Source organism: Natator depressus, chromosome 9, assembly GCF_965152275.1.
Source record: "Natator depressus isolate rNatDep1 chromosome 9, rNatDep2.hap1, whole genome shotgun sequence".
NCBI classification, from domain to species: Eukaryota; Metazoa; Chordata; order Testudines; family Cheloniidae; genus Natator; species Natator depressus.
The window spans coordinates 8,072,046-8,090,974 of record NC_134242.1 but is presented as its reverse complement, the minus strand read 5'-3'; the positions used below and the strand labels follow the sequence as shown (position 1 = coordinate 8,090,974).

General features: G+C 60.0%; 1 protein-coding gene across 4 annotated transcripts in view; it reads right to left on the bottom strand.

The window, feature by feature from the left end:
• Nucleotides 1-18,674, bottom strand: part of FAM131A (family with sequence similarity 131 member A) — a 44,618-nt gene extending 25,944 nt beyond the window's left edge. The window contains exons 1-2 of one of the 4 annotated variants that reach the window (XM_074962892.1): nucleotides 18,554-18,674; nucleotides 1,164-1,303 (exon numbers count right to left, since the gene is read on the bottom strand). In XM_074962892.1, coding sequence (XP_074818993.1) covers nucleotides 1,164-1,303; nucleotides 18,554-18,584 — 171 coding nt within the window. In that variant the 5' untranslated portion in view covers nucleotides 18,585-18,674. Of the gene's footprint in view, nucleotides 1-1,163; nucleotides 1,304-18,553 lie in introns of those variants that run through there. The other 3 variants (XM_074962893.1, XM_074962895.1, XM_074962894.1) reach the window with 3 other exon arrangements.
• Nucleotides 18,675-18,929: the final 255 nt, after the last annotated feature.

The window sequence follows — 18,929 nt, the reverse complement described above, 5'->3', positions numbered from 1 at the left end:
ACGATGCCGAGGGACATGGCCGCGGAGGCAGCTTTGCTCCCCAGGGCGTTCGCAATTGCCCGGTGACGTGAGCCTGGAGCACAGTGCGCTTGGGAGCTGCAGTGGTGCTCACAGTGGCAAAATACTCTAGCCCAGACAAGGGCAAAGGGGACAGCCAGTTTTCTGGTTGGAGCTGGTCACAGCGGCGGGATGGGTACGAACATGAGGCCTTGGATGGACATCTCCACTACTATCGTGGCCCAGGTTAAAACTAGCACAGGGGTGCCTACCCGTGCTATAAGCACATCTTCACTTGCAGTGTAGACACAACCTCAGAAAGCCCCGGGGATACAGCAGCCTTAGGCAGAAAGTTAAACCAGGCAGCCGTGAGATGTGGGAGACCCTGAAACGAAAGGCCAGGGGAGGAGATGACTGGAATTCAGTAATGTCCCCCTGCAGCCAGCTCCTCCCTGCCCAAAGGTTCTACCCTTGCCTGTCATGCCAATAAAGATTTCTGACGTATCACACAGTCGACAGTTACTGTGGGATCTGAGCGCCACGCCAGGGTGGGTTGGTGCAAGATGGGGTTGGGCTGGCAAAGCTGCCCATGCTGGACCTGACCTTGAGCAAGTCTCTTAGATCCACGATTGCAAAACAAGCCACTGATATTTGGATGCTACGGTGGAAAACGGGGGCCGTACTCCCTCTGGGCCTCACTTTCCCCTCCTCCAATATAGGCCTACCGCTGCCACCTGTGTCCCGGGGGAAGGTTGCAAGGTGAGGCTCATTCTTGGGTTGCAAAGCACTCTGGGATCTTCAGCTGCAAGGCACTGGCAAAGGGGGAAGTGTTGCTATTGTGGGTCTATCCTGATGGTAGGGAGGACAGCAACCCTGGCCAAACCCCAGGTGCTGTTTTCATCGCACAAGGCCTACGTGTCACGTAAGTAGGGCAGAAGTGAGACTTAGGCCTGACTCCAGCAGCTGGGGCCTTAACAGAACCCCTAGATAACCGGCAGCTGGCTTTCACTTGAATTTGAAAGGCAGAGAAGCTACGCACATGGCCCTCCTCCCCATCTTCCCCTGCCCCAAACAGCTGCCCCATAGACCCACACGCCCACTCATAGCTCATTTCACCTACGGAGCACCCCCCGTCCCCAAAGGCAGAGGGATGAGAACCGTGGCACCTCGAGAGAGTCCTGGCTGTCCACCGAGCTCTGCCGAACCAGCCTGTGGACCAGCGACGTCCTGGTGCTCCCCAAAGGCGAGAGGGCAGGCAGGGCCTTCACCTCATTCCACTCCACATGCAAAGTCGTGTCCACAGCCACTGTGGGGAGAGCACAGAGAAATGTCAGCCCCCAAGAGCCTAGCCCTGCTGCGGGGCCCTCTGGGGACTCTAAACTGCACTGCTCCCTCCAGGAAAGTGACTGCCATGGGCAGGACACTGGCTGTGTCCCCTCTGCTCTGCACCAAACTCCAGCTCTGCGCTTTCTGCTGGGACCAGATCTCTCCGATTCTGGGCAACGGCGGGGGTTGATTCTTCCCTTTAAGGAATCCCAGACTTTGAATGTAAACGTCACCCCGTTGTTACCAGCAAGCCTTTTCTAAGATCTCCGAGTGCCATCAGGAGGCGGCGGGCAGTGACAACGAGGGGTTAACGTTAGTCATCCCAGCGGGACCATAAAAGCACAGAGGGGGTATTACTTTCTGTTCCCCAGGGGAACAGGAGCAATAAGAAGGGGAGAGGAGAGGCTGGTTTAATGTTTTCGTCCAAGTATTAACAGGCACTAAAGCACCATGGAGGCCCAGCTGTGTCTACACCCGGAGACGACAGCGGCATAGCTAGGCCAGCATAAGCCTGTAGTGCAGACAGCGCTGGGGAAGGGGGATGGGTTTCTCTGTCCGTGTAGGGACACCACGTCCCCGAATGACCGTCGCTACGGGCTGATCTACACTGCCGAGATAGGTCCGCTTCACTTCTCACGCTCAGGGCTGTGAAAAATGGGATGTAATAAAGCTGACCTAAGCCCTGGTGTAGACACACCTAGGTTAAAATAAAAAAAAATTCTTCCATCAACCTGGCTACCACCTCGTGGAGTGGTGGATTTACAGCAAGGACCGAAGAACCCCCCTCCGCGGCCGTAGCACAGCTGCACCACGAGAGCCTGTCGTCAGAGCCTCAATCGATGGAAGCCTTCCTTCTTCCATTAACAGAGCTGCATCTACCCTGGGGCTTAGGTCAGTATAAACGTGTCATCAGAGGTGTGGTTTCTTCACAGACCTCCAGCCAACGCAGCTATGTCAATCCAACTTCAAAGAGGGACCTCGGTGCGCGGACCTCCCTGTGGGTTTCAGCCCCCGTGTTGAAAGGGGGTGGGATTTTGCACTAGTATTTGCAGCACGGAATCCAAGGCCAATCTTTTGCATTTCCCCAGGGCTATCCCCCTGGATTTTGTGAGTCCGTCCAGTGAAGTCCACCCCAACGCAGTGCCATGTAAACCCCAGGGCAGCAAACCCTCCACACGGCGGGAGGTGGTGTGTGTGGAACCTTGAACAAACCTGCCACGCAGAGGGAGCGAATTGCACTCTTCTAGCAAAAGAGAACAGCATAAAGGCCCTACACGTGCAAATGCACACACACGCGCACACGGGCTACCGTGCACAGACACACCCGAACAGGGCTGCCGGATTTCCTAGCAGACACGCTGTCGGCACTAACTGTGCTGTTCTCTCTTGTCTCAGCCGGATGGAACATAAACGATCGGCAGCTGGTGCGCCGCTGATCCCAATCGTCTCATTGTTCCCCTGTCCGTCTGTCTATTGCATCTACCTGTTGTCTCTTCTGCTTAGTTCGGCATGCTTTCGGGGGCAGGGACCCTCCCTTTGTTATATGTTTGCATCGTGCCTAGCGCAGTGGGATTGGGGCCCCTACGCCCTACTGTAATACTTATCATAGAAGGCATTTGTGACAGCTGCCATCCTGGTCAAAACACCAGGGGTCCAACTGGGACCCCCAAAGCTACACACACAACTGGATTCCAGGCTCCCCGGCAGCGGCTGGAACAGGATCCCATTCTTTGTGGATCAGGCACGAAAAGGGACTGACCACACACTCACCCACCAGTGGGTCACGTGCATTTCTATCTCAGGAGGGGCAGGTCTGAACTTCGCTCTACTAGGCCACAGGGCGTAAGTGATGAATAGGCAGTTTGCTGGCCCTCTGCCTCAGGGTGAATGTCTCCCCAGGGCCTGTGAGCCAGGCCCGTCCTCAGCATGCTATTCCAGCAGAGACTCTGTCACCCTGCCATCCCGGCCACATCCTCATGTGGCTTGCTTGGAACCCTTTCAGAGGCGCTGTGGTTTTGGTTGGGGGGTGGGGGTTCTGTCTCCGAGCTGTGGCCACATCAATGGGAGACAAGGCACCACCAGAGTCAGGATGGACTGGAATGCCATACTCGGCACGCTGTGAAATCTCACTAGTTAGGGCAATCCTGGGAGCCAGGTGTGACGATGTGACGCAGCAGGGAGGGGGGAGTGTTGACCTGGGAATGTGCCCTGGGGACGGGAGACCTGAGAGCCTGTCACCTGAGCCAGGAGGGGGAGGGGGAGGTGACACCTCTGCCCAGGAATGTGGACGGAGGCTGCAGCAGGGAACCTGCTCGGTGGGTTTAGTTTCAGTTTGGGGCTGGGTGGAGGAAGGCAGGGAACCCCAGGGCTGGGGTCTAAGCTCCCTGCCCGCCAGAAGGACTTGACTGAGGGGTCCTGGGTGTACCCACAAGCTCTGTTTTGGACTGTGTTCCTGTTGTCCAATAAACCTTCTGTTTTACTGGCTGGCTGAGAGTCTCAGTGAATCCCAGGAAGAGGGGTGCAGGGCCTGGACTCCCCCACACTCCGTGACAACTGGTGGCAGCGGTGGGATCTACTGCACCCCGTGAACGGCGCTTCCTGCAGTAAGTGACTGGGGAACAGTAAAACGAAGGGGGATTGACGGGGACCAGGCGTGCTGAAGATTCAGAGAGAGACGGTTTCAGGGGGCGGTTAACCCCTGGGAGTGTGTGACCAGAGAGAAGGACTTTTGCAGTAACAGGGTCCCCCGGGGGATTGCAGCGAGCGGTCCCAGGGGCGGAGGAGTCTGCAGCTCGACCCTGGCAAAGAGGTGGTGACCTCAAGAAGGACTGGCACACTAGGGGCTTTTCCTGGAAACCGTGGACAGCTGCCCGGCCTGCGAGTGGCCAGCCGGGAGATGTACGCTAAACGCCTTAAGAGCGACCTGGTGGAGCTGTGCAGGCAGAGGGGGCTGCGCGTCGGGAGGTCCACCAAGGAACAGCTGATTGCCCAGCTGGAGGAGAGGGATCGCTTGGATGACCCGATCCCTGTCCCTGAGGGAAGCCGCCCGGCGGACGCAGCGTGGGCCCTGGGGCCTGACCAGGCTGGGAGGGGTCAGACTGCTGCCCAGGACACCCCGAGACCCTTCCTACCTATGCCTGGGGGAGGGGTTGTGGGAAGCCCAGCGAATACCGAGGGCCCCCTGACCCCAGCAGCCAGCAGGGGATCCTCCTGGCGGAGCTCCCCATCCCTGGAGCGGATGCAGCTGGAATGGGAAAGGGAGAGGAAAATGAGGGAGCTGGAGGATCATGAAAAACAACGTCAACATGAGGAGAAACAACGTCAACATGAGCAGGAGGAGAAGGAGAAACAACGTCAACATGAGCAGGAGGAGAAGGAGAGGGAGCGTCAGGAGAAGGAGAGGGAACGTCAGGAGAAGGAGAGGGAACGTCAACATGAGCAGCAGGAGAAGGAGAAACAAAGACAGCATGAGCTGGAGCTGGCCAGGCTGAGGAGCAGTGGGGCCCCGGCTGCGGTGAGTGAGGGGGGACCCAAGACTGCAAGGAGCTTTGATAAGTGCTTCCTGGCCCAGCGGGAGGAGGGGGAGGACATGGATAGCTTCCTGACGGCCTTTGAGAATGCCTGCGAGCTGCACAGGGTTGACCCTGCAGACAGGCTCCAGTTCCTCACCCCCTTACTGGACCCCAAAGCCGTGGAGGTCTACAGCCGGATGACAGGGGCAGAGGCAGGGGACTATGAACTGTTCAAACAGGCCCTGCTCCGTGAGTTTGGGCTGACCCCTGAGATGTACCGGAGAAGGTTCCGGAGTCAGCGTAAAACGCCTGAGGTCACCTACCTACAACTGGTCAACAGGATGCAGGGATATGCCCGCAAGTGGACAGCGGGGGCCCAAGCTAAAGAGGACCTGCTTGACCTGTTTGTACTGGAGCACCTGTATGAACAGTGCCCTTCCGACCTGAGGCTGTGGCTGGTGGACAAAAAGCTCGCGAACCCCCAGCATGCAGGGCAGCTGGCCGACGAGTTTGTGAACAGTCGGTCAGGGGGTAGCCGGGAGGAGTCCCAAAAGAACAGGCCCCCCCCGATGCAGAGAGAGAGTCACCATGGGGCCTCCCAGCGGGGAAATAGGGAGAACCCCCTCCAAAGGGGAACGCCTGGTGTCGGGCCCCTCCGACCCGTTCGAGGGGACCAACGTGACCTGAGCTGCTATCACTGTGGCCAGAGAGGCCACGTACGGGCCCAGTGCCCCGGGCTCAGGGACAAACTGAGCAGACCCAACCTACCCAGGGTTAACTGGGTAGGGACTCAGCTGGACGAGGGGCAGGCGACCCAGGAAAGGGGGGCTACCAGTTTGCCACCTGCTCAGGAGGGAAGAGTACCCCCAGCCAGCCCCGCCAGAGGGCTGGAGGCTCTGGACTCAGGGTGCTCGGTTTACAGGGTGGGTGCGGGGCTGTCCCTCCGGAGAGAGTGCCTTGTTCCCCTGGAGGTGGATGGGAGGAAGGTCAATGGATACTGGGATACGGGCGCGGAGGTGACGCTGGCCCGGCCCGAGGTGGTGGCCCCAGATCGGGTGGTGCCCAACACCTACCTGACCCTGACGGGGGTGGGCGGGACCCCATTTAAGGTGCCCGTGGCAAGGGTACACCTGAAATGAGGGACCAAGGAGGGCCCCAAGGATGTGGGGGTACACCACCATTTGCCCACTGAAGTTTTGATGGGGGGGACCTAGAGGACTGGCCAAGCGACCCCCAGACCGCCCTGGTTGTGACCCGTAGCCAGAGCCGGCGAGGGGCACTGCGACCTGACCCTGGGGAGGGTACCACACTGGAGGCGCGAGACCCTACTCGGGTGGGGAGGGAGCGCCGAGGGGCACGGCTCAGAGAGGCTGCGGCCTCAGACCTGGCCACGGAGGGGGAACCGGGCCCCATCCCTTCCCCAGCCGCTGAGTTCCAGGCCGAGTTGAGGAAAGATCCCTCCTTGCAGAAGCTCAGGGACCTGGCCGACCTCAGTGAGGGACGGACCATGAGGAGAGGCTGCCAGGAGAGGTTCCTGTGGGAGAAGGGGTTCCTGTACCGAGAATGGGCTCCCCCAGGGGAAGGGGAATCCTGTGGGATCAGGAGGCAGCTGGTGGTCCCCCAGAAGTACCGCCGCAAGCTCCTGTCCCTGTCCCATGACATCCCCCTCGCAGGGCACCAAGGAATCCGGCGCACCCGGCAGAGGTTGCTACAGAACTTTTACTGGCCCGGGGTCTTTACCACCGTCCGGCAGTATTGCCGATCCTGTGACCCCTGTCAGAGGGTGGGGAAGGCCCGGGACAAGGGGAAAGCGGCGTTGAGACCTTTGCCCATCATAGAGGAGCCTTTCCAGAAGGTGGCCATGGACATCGTGGGGCCTCTCAGCAAGACGACCCGGTCGGGGAAGAAATACATTCTGGTGGTGGTAGATTTCGCCACCCGCTACCCCGAGGCAGTGCCCTTAGCTTCCATTGAAGCAGACACCGTGGCAGATGCGCTCCTGACCATTTTCAGCCGAGTGGGGTTCCCCAGGGAAGTCTTGACAGACCAAGGCTCCAACTTCATGTCGGCCCTGCTCCGGTGCTTGTGGGACAAATGTGGGGTCCGGCATGACTGGGCCTCAGCGTATCACCCCCAGTCCAATGGGCTGGTGGAGAGGTTTAACGGGACGCTAAAGATGATGCTGAAAACCTTTATGAACCAGCACCCGCAGGATTGGGACAAGTACTTACCTCACCTGCTGTTCGCGTACAGGGAGGTGCCCCAGGAGTCTACCGGATTTTCGCCTTTCGAACTGTTATATGGAAGGAGGGTGAGGGGCCCCCTGGACCTGATGAGAGACGAGTGGGAGGGGAAGGCCACTCCCGATGGAGAGTCAGTGGTGGAGTATGTCCTGACCTTCCGAGAGAGACTGGCTGAACTCATGGGCCTGGCCAGGGAGAATCTGGCCAGAGCCCAGAGGAAGCAGAAGGTCTGGTATGACCGCACGGCGCGGGCCCGTGCCTACGCCACCGGGGATCAGGTGATGGTTCTCATCCCCGTGAGAAAGAACAAACTACAGGCCGCCTGGGAGGGCCCGTTCAAGGTCGTCAAGCAGCTCAATGAGGTAAACTATGTGGTGGAGCTGTCGAACCGGGCCCACCACCGCCGGGTGTACCATGTGAATATGATGAAGCCATATTATGCCAGGGGGAATGTGGTGTTAGCTGTGTGTGGTCAGTGGGAGGAGCAGGGAGATGACCCTTTAGTAGATCTATTCCCTGGGACCAGAGCTGGTTCCCCCCTGGAAACAATCCCCCTCTCGGATCAGCTCACCCCTGCCCAGCAAGCTGAGGTCAGGGGGGTGCTGCATCCGTACCGACAGCTCTTTTCCAACCAGCCTGGACGCACTAATCTGACTGTCCACCGGGTGCAGACAGGGTCGCACCCGCCGATAAGATGCTCCCCCTTCCGAGTCACAGGGAAAACTGCTCAGGACCTGGAAAGAGAGGTCCGGGACATGCTGGCTTTGGGGGTGATCCAGCCATCGGCCAGCCCTTGGGCCTCGCCGGTGGTGCTGGTCCCCAAAAAGGATGGGTCAGTCCGGTTCTGTGTGGACTATCGGAAGCTCAATGCCATCACTGTATCGGATGCCTACCCCATGCCCAGGCCGGACGAGCTCCTAGACAAGCTGGGAGGAGCTCGGTACCTTACCACCATGGACCTTACAAAGGGTTACTGGCAGGTGCCGCTGGATGCAGATGCCCGGCTGAAATCGGCCTTTATCACCCCTCTGGGGCTCTATGAGTTTCTGACCCTGCCTTTCGGCCTCAAGGGAGCGCCGGCCACCTTCCAGCGCCTGGTGGACCAGCTCCTGAGGGGGATGGAGAGTTTTGCCGTGGCGTATATTGACGACATCTGTGTCTTTAGCCAGACCTGGGAGGACCACGTGTCCCAGGTTAGACAAGTGCTGGACCGACTCCAGGGGGCTGGGCTGACTGTCAAAGCGGAGAAGTGCAAGGTGGGGATGGCTGAAGTATCTTACCTGGGCCATCGGGTGGGGAGCGGCCGCCTAAAGCCAGAACCGGCCAAGGTGGAGGTGATCAGAGACTGGCCCGCTCCCCACACCAAAAAGCAGGTCCAAGCCTTTATTGGGATGGCAGGATACTACCGAAGATTTGTGCCCCACTTTAGCGCCATAGCCACCCCCATCACTGAGCTATGCAAGAAGGGGAAGCCAGACAAGGTGGTCTGGACCGAGCAGTGCCAGGAGGCTTTCCGGGCGCTGAAGGAGGCTCTGGTCAGTGGCCCAGTTCTAGCAAACCCAGACTTTGACAAGCCCTTTGTGGTGTTCACCGACGCCTCCGACACGGGACTGGGGGCGGTGTTAATGCAGGAGGATGAAAAGGGGGAGAGACACCCCATCGTGTACCTGAGCAAGAAGTTGCTACCCCGGGAGCGACACTACGCGGCCATCGAGAAGGAGTGCCTGGCCATGGTGTGGGCCCTCAAGAAACTAGAGCCCTATCTCTTCGGGCGACACTTCACCGTGTACACCGACCACTCTCCCCTGACCTGGCTGCACCAGATGAAAGGAGCCAACGCCAAGCTCCTGAGGTGGAGCCTGCTCCTGCAGGATTACGACATGGACGTGGTCCATGTGAAGGGAAGTGCCAACCTGATAGCGGATGCGCTGTCCCGGAGAGGGGGCCCCGAACTTCCCCAGGTCACTGGTCACAGTGACCCCGCTCAGTTCAGTCTCGAAGGGGGGAGAGATGTGACGATGTGACGCAGCAGGGAGGGGGGAGTGTTGACCTGGGAATGTGCCCTGGGGACGGGAGACCTGAGAGCCTGTCACCTGAGCCAGGAGGGGGAGGGGGAGGTGACACCTCTGCCCAGGAATGTGGATGGAGGCTGCAGCAGGGAACCTGCTCGGTGGGTTTAGTTTCAGTTTGGGGCTGGGTGGAGGAAGGCAGGGAACCCCAGGGCTGGGGTCTAAGCTCCCTGCCCCCCAGAAGGACTTGACTGAGGGGTCCTGGGTGTACCCACAAGCTCTGTTTTGGACTGTGTTCCTGTTGTCCAATAAACCTTCTGTTTTACTGGCTGGCTGAGAGTCTCAGTGAATCCCAGGAAGAGGGGTGCAGGGCCTGGACTCCCCCACACTCCGTGACACCAGGATTCTCCCTAGTGTGTGTCTGAGACCATCCAAAACTCATTGTAAGTGTGAAATGCCAAAGGCCTGATCCTCACACTCATGGCTGTTTGTTAAAAAGGCATGAAGTTTGGGGTGGGGCTGGGCTGCTGCCCCCCCCCACACACACACAAGGTCAGATGCTGGGCTCCCACCAGGGGACACTACTACATTCTCTTATTTACAGGGGCGGTTTGGAATTGGTTTTTTTAGCAGTTTAAGGCCCTGATTCTGCTCCCATTAAGAATGTTGCCAGTGACTTGAACAGGTTCCTGCTCATGGCCTAGGGAGGGGATTTTAATATCCCCATTCTCAAGGCATCTGTTACACTGCGGAACAAAAGGGCTGAAAAACCCATGTCCTCTCTACGTACCTGCCAAGACCTGACTAGAAGGGCTCTGGGTTCCCCTGCAAGAGCTGACCCAGACCCCCTCAAATGAACCAGGGGAAGCCTCCAGCATAGGCTGCGGATGTCCTCACAGGTGGCAGGAAAACCCCTGGGGGTCCAGAACACAAGGACTTGGCAGGTCAGTAAAGGAGGATGGGATTGATGGGTCGCGTTCCCTCCCAGCTCCGCTCAGTGGGAAAGTCCCAGTCCTGCACAGGTAGGGAATGGAGCAGAATCCCAGCATGAGGCTTCCCTAGGCAGCACCGAGAGCAGCCCTTTGCCTCGGCCTGCTGCATCTTAGCGTCATGTGGATTCTGCTGGTGGGGACAATTTTGTGCCTTCGTTTACAAAGCTGCTTGGGTCACTATGTAAAGCACAGAGCCCCCAAAGCACAAGCAGAGCTTCCCTCCCTGGAGAAGTGCCGGGAAAATTGTAGCTGTTTGCTGCAAACCAGGCCAGGTTCTTTCGGGGAGTAATTCACCCGGTGCACAGGGGCCAGCACAAGTCATAAGCGGTGCCTAGGCCTTGTGCCTCCCCTCCGGGTCAGGGGTGCATTTCACCCTGCAGCCACAAAAAGAGACCTACACCCTGTGAAAGGCATAGAAATGGCAGGCATGAGCCATGGGAGGTTAACCTGCCCCACGGCCTGTCAATGCATGGCTGAGAAGACCAGTCTGGTTTTCCTAGTGTTAATTCAGCCCAGGTTAACGCCTTCTCTGATCTACTCCAGGAGCTCACTACGCCCCGCTGACCCTCTCACCCTTCCTCTCTCCTCTTGCTTAACACAGTCACTGCCTCCAGCTTTTCACCGGGTTGTAAATTCGTCAGGGCAGGGCCGGTGTGTCTGTGCAGCACCCAGCACCATGGGGCCCTGATTCTGGCCAGAGCGTCGCTGATCCTGGCCAGAGCTTTCGATGCTCCCACAAAGCCAGCCCCGCAGTCAATGAAATCATTGGGGAGGTGCTAGCGTGGAACATCTTCCACCCAAGAGGCAAAGGCCTGGCTTTATACCACAGCAGTTCCCAGTGGCAGGCACAACGCACACATTGAAAAAGGAAAATCTAGCTATTTCCCGCTCTGGGCCTGTCTTGCTTAGAGACCCAGAACGCTGCATCGGACCAGCTGCAGCCCACACCGTACTCCAACGGGGCCCATGACAGAGCTCAGTGTGCATGGGGAGCTGTAACCCAGGGACTGCATTTCCCAGCATGCAATGCTTTCTCTTTGTCCAGCCAGGTGCACCCCTCACTGTGGGTTTAGGCCCACAGGCCAAGCATAGCAAGAGGAAGATTCTCCTCCCGGGCCCATCTTTACAGGCCACCCTCTACGCTGGAGGCGAGACCCCAGCCCCTTCCATTTTGCCAGCAATTCCACCTTCATGCCCAGATTTGCCCACTTCTCCCACAAGCACTGACTTGCTTCTGTCCATGTTATTAACCCTTCCTCTTTCCCCAGGCTTGGCTCCTCGCATTGACACCAGTGGGGTCACGCCCCAGTTACCCAGGCATAAGCAGGAGCCGATTCCAGTCCTGTGCTCAAACCACTAGACAGCGCTGCCTCTTAGAGCAGAAGTTGCCAAACTTTTTACTAAGGTGACCCACCAGCCGCACTGTGTCTTTTGAGGGATCCCCCGTGACATATACAGAGACAGTGAGAGAGAAAACAACTCGGGCTTGCTAGGAGCTGTCACACCAGGCTGCAGAGTGCCTTTAAAGTGGGGGCCCTCCAGCCCCCTGACCCCCTTCTCCACTCCCCTCCCCCACTCTCCAACCCCCTGCTCCTCACTCCCCTTCTCAGCCCAAGCCCCCGTGTTTGGCTCTCCTCAGCCATGCCCCCAGCTGGGTCAGGATCACTGCCAGGCTGCTGACTGTCCACTCCCTGGCTCCGGACACTTCCTCTGCAGGGCTGCTGCTGCACCAGGGCAAGTGAGAGCACGGGGCAGAGGGGGAGAGCGCCTCTGGGGCACGCACGACCCACCGCCACTCTTCCCACGATCCCCAGAGGGGCCAGGACCCACCGCTGGGGAGCTGCTGTACTAGAGCGGGGAAGAGCAGAGGTGCCTGGAAGCTGGGAAGGTGGAATTGCACTAGCCAGAGCCAGGTGCTTCCCCCTTTCCCAGAAGCTTGGCTGCATCCCACAGGAGCAGCAAAGGGCTTGCGGCTTGGGTTCTGCTGCAGTTTCTGGCCGCCTGGCAGGTGACCTTTGGGCACGGATGGCCGTGGCTGGCGTATTTTTTCCCCATGGGGCATAACCGCTCTGTGCTACCGTGGCAAATCAGGAGCAGAGCCGAGGACCCTGGGCAGGTGCCGTGGCGGCTGGCAGTGCACAGGGCTCGTGGCCCAAAAGAAAGGAAGGAAGGCACAGAGCCAAACCACCAGGAGCCCATCTGCACTAAGCAGCGGCAGGCCTTGTTGAAGTTTGGATGGGAGACCTCCAAGGACCAGCCAGCTGCAGAAACAGGGAGGGGTGACTCAGCAAAGGGCACCCTTCCATCTGTGTCAGCATTCAGTCAGTGCCCCAGCACGGTGCTAGGAGGCCCTGGCTCGCTGGACAGGCGATGTAAACCCAATGGACCGTGGTCATTGTTACACGCATTGGGGCAGTATCTCCACAGACCCGGCCAACTCCCAGCTTGCGTAAGGATAGCCTGTCTGCCTCAGGATACAGGATTCTTCTTCACGTCCCCTGTTCCACCCCAGCAGTGGTTGCATTACACTAGTGATTGGGTGTGACAAAGCAGGACTGTTCTTAATGTTTCCTCTGAATATTGTAGGGGTGCCTCAGTTTCCCCTATGCATTTCTTAAGTCTCTAGGTGGTGGGATAAGGGGGTGTAATTGTTGAAGGACAAAGGGCCGGGGTACATAAATGGCCAAAACTCTGTCTCCTGGCAACGGATGGCCTGGGCCCTTCCCCCCTGCAAGGTGAGAGCTGAAGGGTTGGAGAACAAAGGAATCAGGTGACCTCCTGGCCAGGGAAAGGGACAAAGCCCAGAGGAGGAGGGGGTGGAGGATGAGTCAGTTGGGGGCTGGCTGGGGACGAGTGAAGTGTAGACGTGGTTGTCCGGCTCCCTGCCCACCAAAATGGACCCGGCTGAGGGGTGCTGTTCTCTGTACCTACAAGCTCTGTTTTAGACCATGTTCCTGTCATCTAATAAACCTTCTGTTTTACTGGCTGGCTGAGAGTCACGTCTGACTGCGAAGTTGGGGGGCAGGACCCTCTGGCTTCCCCAGGACCCCACCTGGGCGGACTGGCTGTGCACAGAGGAGCAGAGGAGGCTGAATGCTCCAAGGTCAGACCCAGGAAGGTGGAAGCCGGGTGAGCTGCTTGCCCTGCTCCCAGAGAGGAGACTTCCCCAGAGTCCTGCCTGGCTGCATAGGGAGCAGTTCCAGAGCATCGCCTGGGGACTCCGTGACACGGGGTGTGAATGCTGGCTGGGATGCTAGGGGCTAGAGAGACGGGGTTGCCATGGCAGGGAGGGGAGCGGGGCGCAGGGAGCTGGGTGTTTTCGGCATAAGTTCTGGGGACAGGGCTTGATTTGTCGTGTGCTTGATCCTAGACAATCCTGCGCCCTGAACCACCTGTTCATTCCCTCCAGGAGAGGGTCTGAGCCCTGCAGGCCATGCAGGGGAGGCGCGGGGGGAGGCACCAAACACTATGGGCAGCAGGAATGAGGAGAGAGGTCCCGAGCCCTGCAGGCCATGGAGGGCAGGAGGCACTGAGCCATGTGGCAGAGGGGGGGAGGGGGGGTGTGGAGTGGGGGAGGGGGGGAGAAGGCACTGAACTCTGGTGGGGGGTGACAAGACACAGCCCTGTGGGGTGGGGCAAGGAGAAGGCAGTGGGGGCTGGAAGGAGGCTGTGGGCCCCGCAGGTCGGGGGTGAGGGGCAGCCCCACTGCATGGGGGGTGGGAAATGTGCCTTCCAGCCAAGATTCCTTCCAAGGAACGTGCATTCTGCTACAGCCTGCTCCATTCGAGGGACACAATGTTCCCACCATGGAGCCATTAATATTCCAGGGGGGAGACGGTGCTTCTGGCACAGTGAGTTTTTCTGATGAACACACGTCAGGGCTGGGACAGGAGACAGCCTCCTGCCCAGTGTCGGGCATGAGCCAGCCGGGTGCCAGTTCCCACACGCCTCCTCCCGGGACAGGCTCCCCCCGCTGGCACAGCACGGACAGCCCCAGCATCAGAGATTCTGGGCACGTGTGGCCAGCTGGAGCAGGGTCAGGGAGAGGCAACGTGCGTCAGCCGGCGCTGGAATCACGCAGGGTGGAGAGCAGAGAGGGCCAGGGGCTGACCCCCAGCACCCTGCAAAGGTGACCTCCCGCTGCTAACACCGGGGGAGGAGAAGAGAGGCACAGAATGGACCGAGGACGGGGAAGGTTTCCTTCCCCGCCCCCAAGATGGTATATCAGAGCCAGGATGCTGGGGAGGGGGCGGGCAGAGGGACAGAGCGCAGGGAGGCACTGTCCCCGGGACCCCCCCAGCACTGCCCCAAGCATACAGAACGTGATCCTGGCCAGGAGCGTCTCTCAGCCAGGGAGAGGCACAGCTCTGTCTCCATGCCACATCAGAGGACCCACCTGCCTTGGTCACTGCTCTGGGACTACAAAACTGCAACCTTGATGGTGTGGACGAAACCCACGGGCACCAGGGCTGGGGACAGATCCGGTACATGAGGTGGGATCCTTTCCTGTCTCAGACCTGGCACTACAGTGCCAGTCCAATAGCTGCCAAAGACCCAGGATGGGACACCCACTATGACTAACACTGCCTGGACACAGCCATGTATCCATGACCCCCGGCGGGTATCCAGGCTGCTGCTACGTTAGCGAATGTGGATTTGACCTAACTGGGGGTACAGTAAGTGTGTCATGCTAGTGAGCGTGGCTGAGTGTGGCATGTGTGAGCACACACTATACGGATGTCATGACGTAGGCAGGGGCTGGGCCAGTCGGGGGGTTTCAGCATTTCTGCGTTAGGGGCTGGGTCAGTCGTGGGACAGGGAGACGAGAAAGGAGCAGCCTCCTTCTCTCAGAACAGCCTGTCCAGTAAGGTCCATGCCCTAGCTGGAGTTTCCCGACCCAAGCCCCAGCTGGAGGTCCCCCTAGATGAGGTGTCTAGCTCCCACATCAGGCTGGATACTGCTCTCCACCTGAAGTCCCTGGGAGTTGTACCGTTGACTTCAGTGGGAGCAGAATCAGGCCCCAGCCCTCAGACTCCACCCAGCCAGCCGTGTGTCACTCCCAGCGCACGCTGCCTTGTGTGGGGAAGCGTGACATTTCCAGTGGCCAGGCTAAGAGCACACGGTGAGGCATGGCCCTGTGCCAAGCGAAAGCCGGCTGTCAGCTAAACGGAGCTCATAGCAAGGAGTGACAACCGGCTTGATGCTAATGCTGGAGTAAAAGCTTAAGGCCAAAAAAAGGCTTAGCTGGAATGCTTGCCGGGGGGAGCAAAGCTCATCACTCATGCCTCCGCTGCGTGGTGAGATGATAAAAATCAACTGGCTACGGTGACGACTCCAAACTTGACAGGAAGGAAACGTTACATCAGCATGGGGGAGGCTGGTGGGGTAATCGCTCGCTACCTAACAAGGAACCCAAAGATTATCCCACGGTGGGGACAGCTGCGCGCTCCAGGCCCGACCGTGCTCGGAGCTGTACTCCCTAAGTAGAAGAGATTCCCTTCCCTGGAGGAGCTTATCTCTTTGGTTTCAGACCCAATGCAACAAGTGAAACAAACCAACAGATGGGGAGGGGAGCTAGTTACACAGCCTAAGCTTACCAAAGCCGACACAGTTTGGTTACAAGTTGCTAGGTAACAGGCACCCTCCCGGTCCGGTAGGGGTCAAGCCCTGGGACTCAGAGCGTCCAAGCAGCAAAAGCCAGGGGGACAGTCAGACTCACCGGCAATTGTAATGACCCTGCTATTACCCGGCTGAATGGCACAGCAGGGAAAATGACTGGACGATGACTGGTGAGAGCAGCTTTTGTTTGGGAGCCGACAAAGGGGACCGCAACCAGCCTTCGATGGAAGCGTTGGAGACCCACTGAGCACCAGAGATATAATTAGGACCTCATCCTGCAGTGCACCCGCAATGGCGACCCAAGTCAACAGGAGCGGAGGGGGCTCAGGATCGTGCAGGATCAGGCCCGGAGGTCTGGTGTAAGAGGTGGGTGTTTAAACAGGGTTGATTTTAAAGGGGCAGATTTTAAAGCCAGTGAAGGAGCCGGCTGCTAGGCTGAGTTGTGAGCTCACCACACAGGGTCAGGCTGGAGGCTACCTCAAACCTTGGATTAGAGGCACAGCTGGTTGCCTAGACCTCGGAGCAAAGCAAACAGCAAGGCAGAGAGTTAAACTGAGAGACACAGGAGCATGCTGGGCCTTTCCAAAGCAGGGATCCTTCCTAACAGCCCGAGCCAGTGCAGGCTGGATGCGCACTGGAAAGAAAAGGTCCGATCCTGCTTCCATTGACGTCACTGGACAAAAACCCACATTGATTTAAGTGGGATCAAAACAAAGGCCCAGAAAAGGCAGTGAGAAGCCGAAGGACAGGTCATCAGAGCTAGATATATCCAAAGAGGTGGGGATGCATTCGGCGTGAAGCGGTTGCATAGGGTATTGTGGGGCCCTAGGCTGTCCAGGGGGTGACAAAATGGGATGGTGAAGAAGGGCAGCCCAGACTTTGTGCCTCAGGCTGTGGGACACTGAGCGATGGGGATACTGGTGGGCTGGAGGCACATGGGGTGGCAAATCAGCGAGGCCTCCAAAGAGAATGAGAGAAACTCAGGCCTGGTCTCCACTTAGGAAACAGATTGGCTTAGGGACCCCCTCAGGGCTGTGAAGCTCTCCGCACCCCAAGTGCAGACCTAACCCCTGCAGCTAACGCAACAGAAGAATCCTTCCAGCCAGCTGGCTACCGACTCCCGGAGAGGCGCATTAACTACATTGGCAGAAACCCCCCCGCCGATGCAGGTGTCCACAGGACAGTGCCCTCGAAGCAGGAAGTTGAGCTGGGGAAGCTGGAGCGCAGGGACTGCTGGGCCCAGGCTAGGGCTCTGCAGGAGACAAAGTAGAGGCACCAGGTACGCAGTGGCAGGGGGGGACGACCCTTGCAAAGAGCTGGACGAGGCCTAGGCATCACGTAAGCCCCACTCAGGCCCTTACGGGCATGAGTCTGAGTCCAGGGTTTTATCCACAAGACCATCCTTCCTCTCAAAAACAGGCTCGGCGAGAGGAGACAAAGTCTCCCTGAACAGCTGCTGCTCAGGGGTACTAGTGGGGTTCCCCGGGGCAGTAATGGTGCCCGACCAGTCCACAGCAGCCGTTAACCCACCAGTAACACGAGTCCCTATCACTCTTGGGACGGGGTCTCAGAGAGCAGGGAGGAGGAAGTGGGGTGTCTGGGTGCGTCTGCACAGGGACAGAGGCTTGTGCAGCACCAAGGATGCTGACATGGTAAGAGACCCTGGGACTGGTCCCCTCCCCCCAGGGGAGTACACCCAACCCCGGCAGAAGCTGAGCCCGGCTGGCCAGGACGTTGGGAACCATTGTGGTTTAACCCGGGACTAGGATCGCCAGGCCGCAGAGGCAGATGAGTTTTGAAGGGGCTGCAGTACAGGGTGTCCATATAGAGACAGGCCCCAGCCGCCCTCTGCCCGCCCTCATGGCTGGGGCTGGCCTTGGCTAACAAGCCCCCTGTGCTGTGGGGGCTCAGGGGCATTTCCCCATGGCCTTGGCCGGCCCACCTGATGGAATCTCTCCCCTTGGGGGACTGGCCCTGTCTGGGGAAGGGCTCCCCGCAATCCCAGGGCCCAGGAGATTCACCCCCACAGCAAGGGGCCCCGGAGCTGCCCCCTGGAGAAGGGACGAGCTGGCCAGAGAGCAACACGGCAGGCCCCAGTAGCACCAGGACCATCCCTGCCCAGCAACTGGGGTGTGGGTCTGGCAGAGCCGCTGCTGGGAGCCGGGTAAGCAGGGAAGGGAGAGCGAGCTCCGGGGCTGCGCGCTGGGGAAGGGGGGTGGGTCAATCACATCCAGGCCGGGGGCCTTCTCCCCGCAGCGGCCAAGGCAGAGCGCTGGGGCCGGCCCACCTCCCTCCTAGCAACTTCGAGCAACTCAGCGAGCGGTGCAAGCTCAGGATGGGGGCCCTGGGGCTGACGCAGCGCAGCACCCCGGGGCCCCCCAGCCCCGCACTCCGGCCAACGGGGCACAGCGACTCCCAGCGCGTCCCGCCCCGCTGCCACCGGCCAGCCCGCTCCGAACCAGCGCCGAGCCGAGCCGGGCCGGGCTGACCCTGCCCCTGGTCCTTCCGCGCCGCGTCCCCGCCAGCCCCCTCCCGCAGCCCGGCCAGGAGAAGCTGCGGGCCCGGCCGCGCTCCACCGAGGCGGGGAATCGCTCCCCACCGGCCCGCCCCGGCGTCCGCAGCCGCGGCCGCTTCCTCCCTCCCTCCGGGAGCGGATCGCGGGTGCTGAAGGTCTCCTAAGGAGACTGGCGCCGGGGCAACGGCCCTGCCGGCTGCATGCTAACCGCGCCGGCTCCCGCCGGCCCGCGACCCCCCCGGCTGCGGCGCGGCCCCCTCCCCGCTGCATCCCGCGGCCGCGGGCCCCCCCGCCCCGGCTGCTGCGCTAGGGGCATCCCGCGGGGCCCGGCCGCGCTTACCGAGGGTGCCTTTGGAGCCGATGCAGCCCATACTCGGCCGGGGCGGCTTGGCGGGGAGCGGAGCCGAGCGCAGCCCGCTCGCATCGCCGCAGACCCGCCGCCGCCGGCCACACGCCGCCTCTGCCTGGCCCGGGAGCGGCGGGCGGCGGGCTGGGCTGCTCGCCCGGCCACGTCAGCGCCGCGCGGCGGGGCGGGGCTTCAGCACCGGGGCCAGCGGCCTGCCCGGGGCCCGGCTCAGGACGCTGGGCAGCGCCCGCCGCTCGGCCCCGGGCGCTGCGAGCCCCCCTCCGGCGCGGGCACCCGCCGGGCGCCGGCCCGCCCCCGCCTTGCTCCCCCACTGCGGGGAGGGGGGGACAGAGCCCCCCCCCGCCCAGCC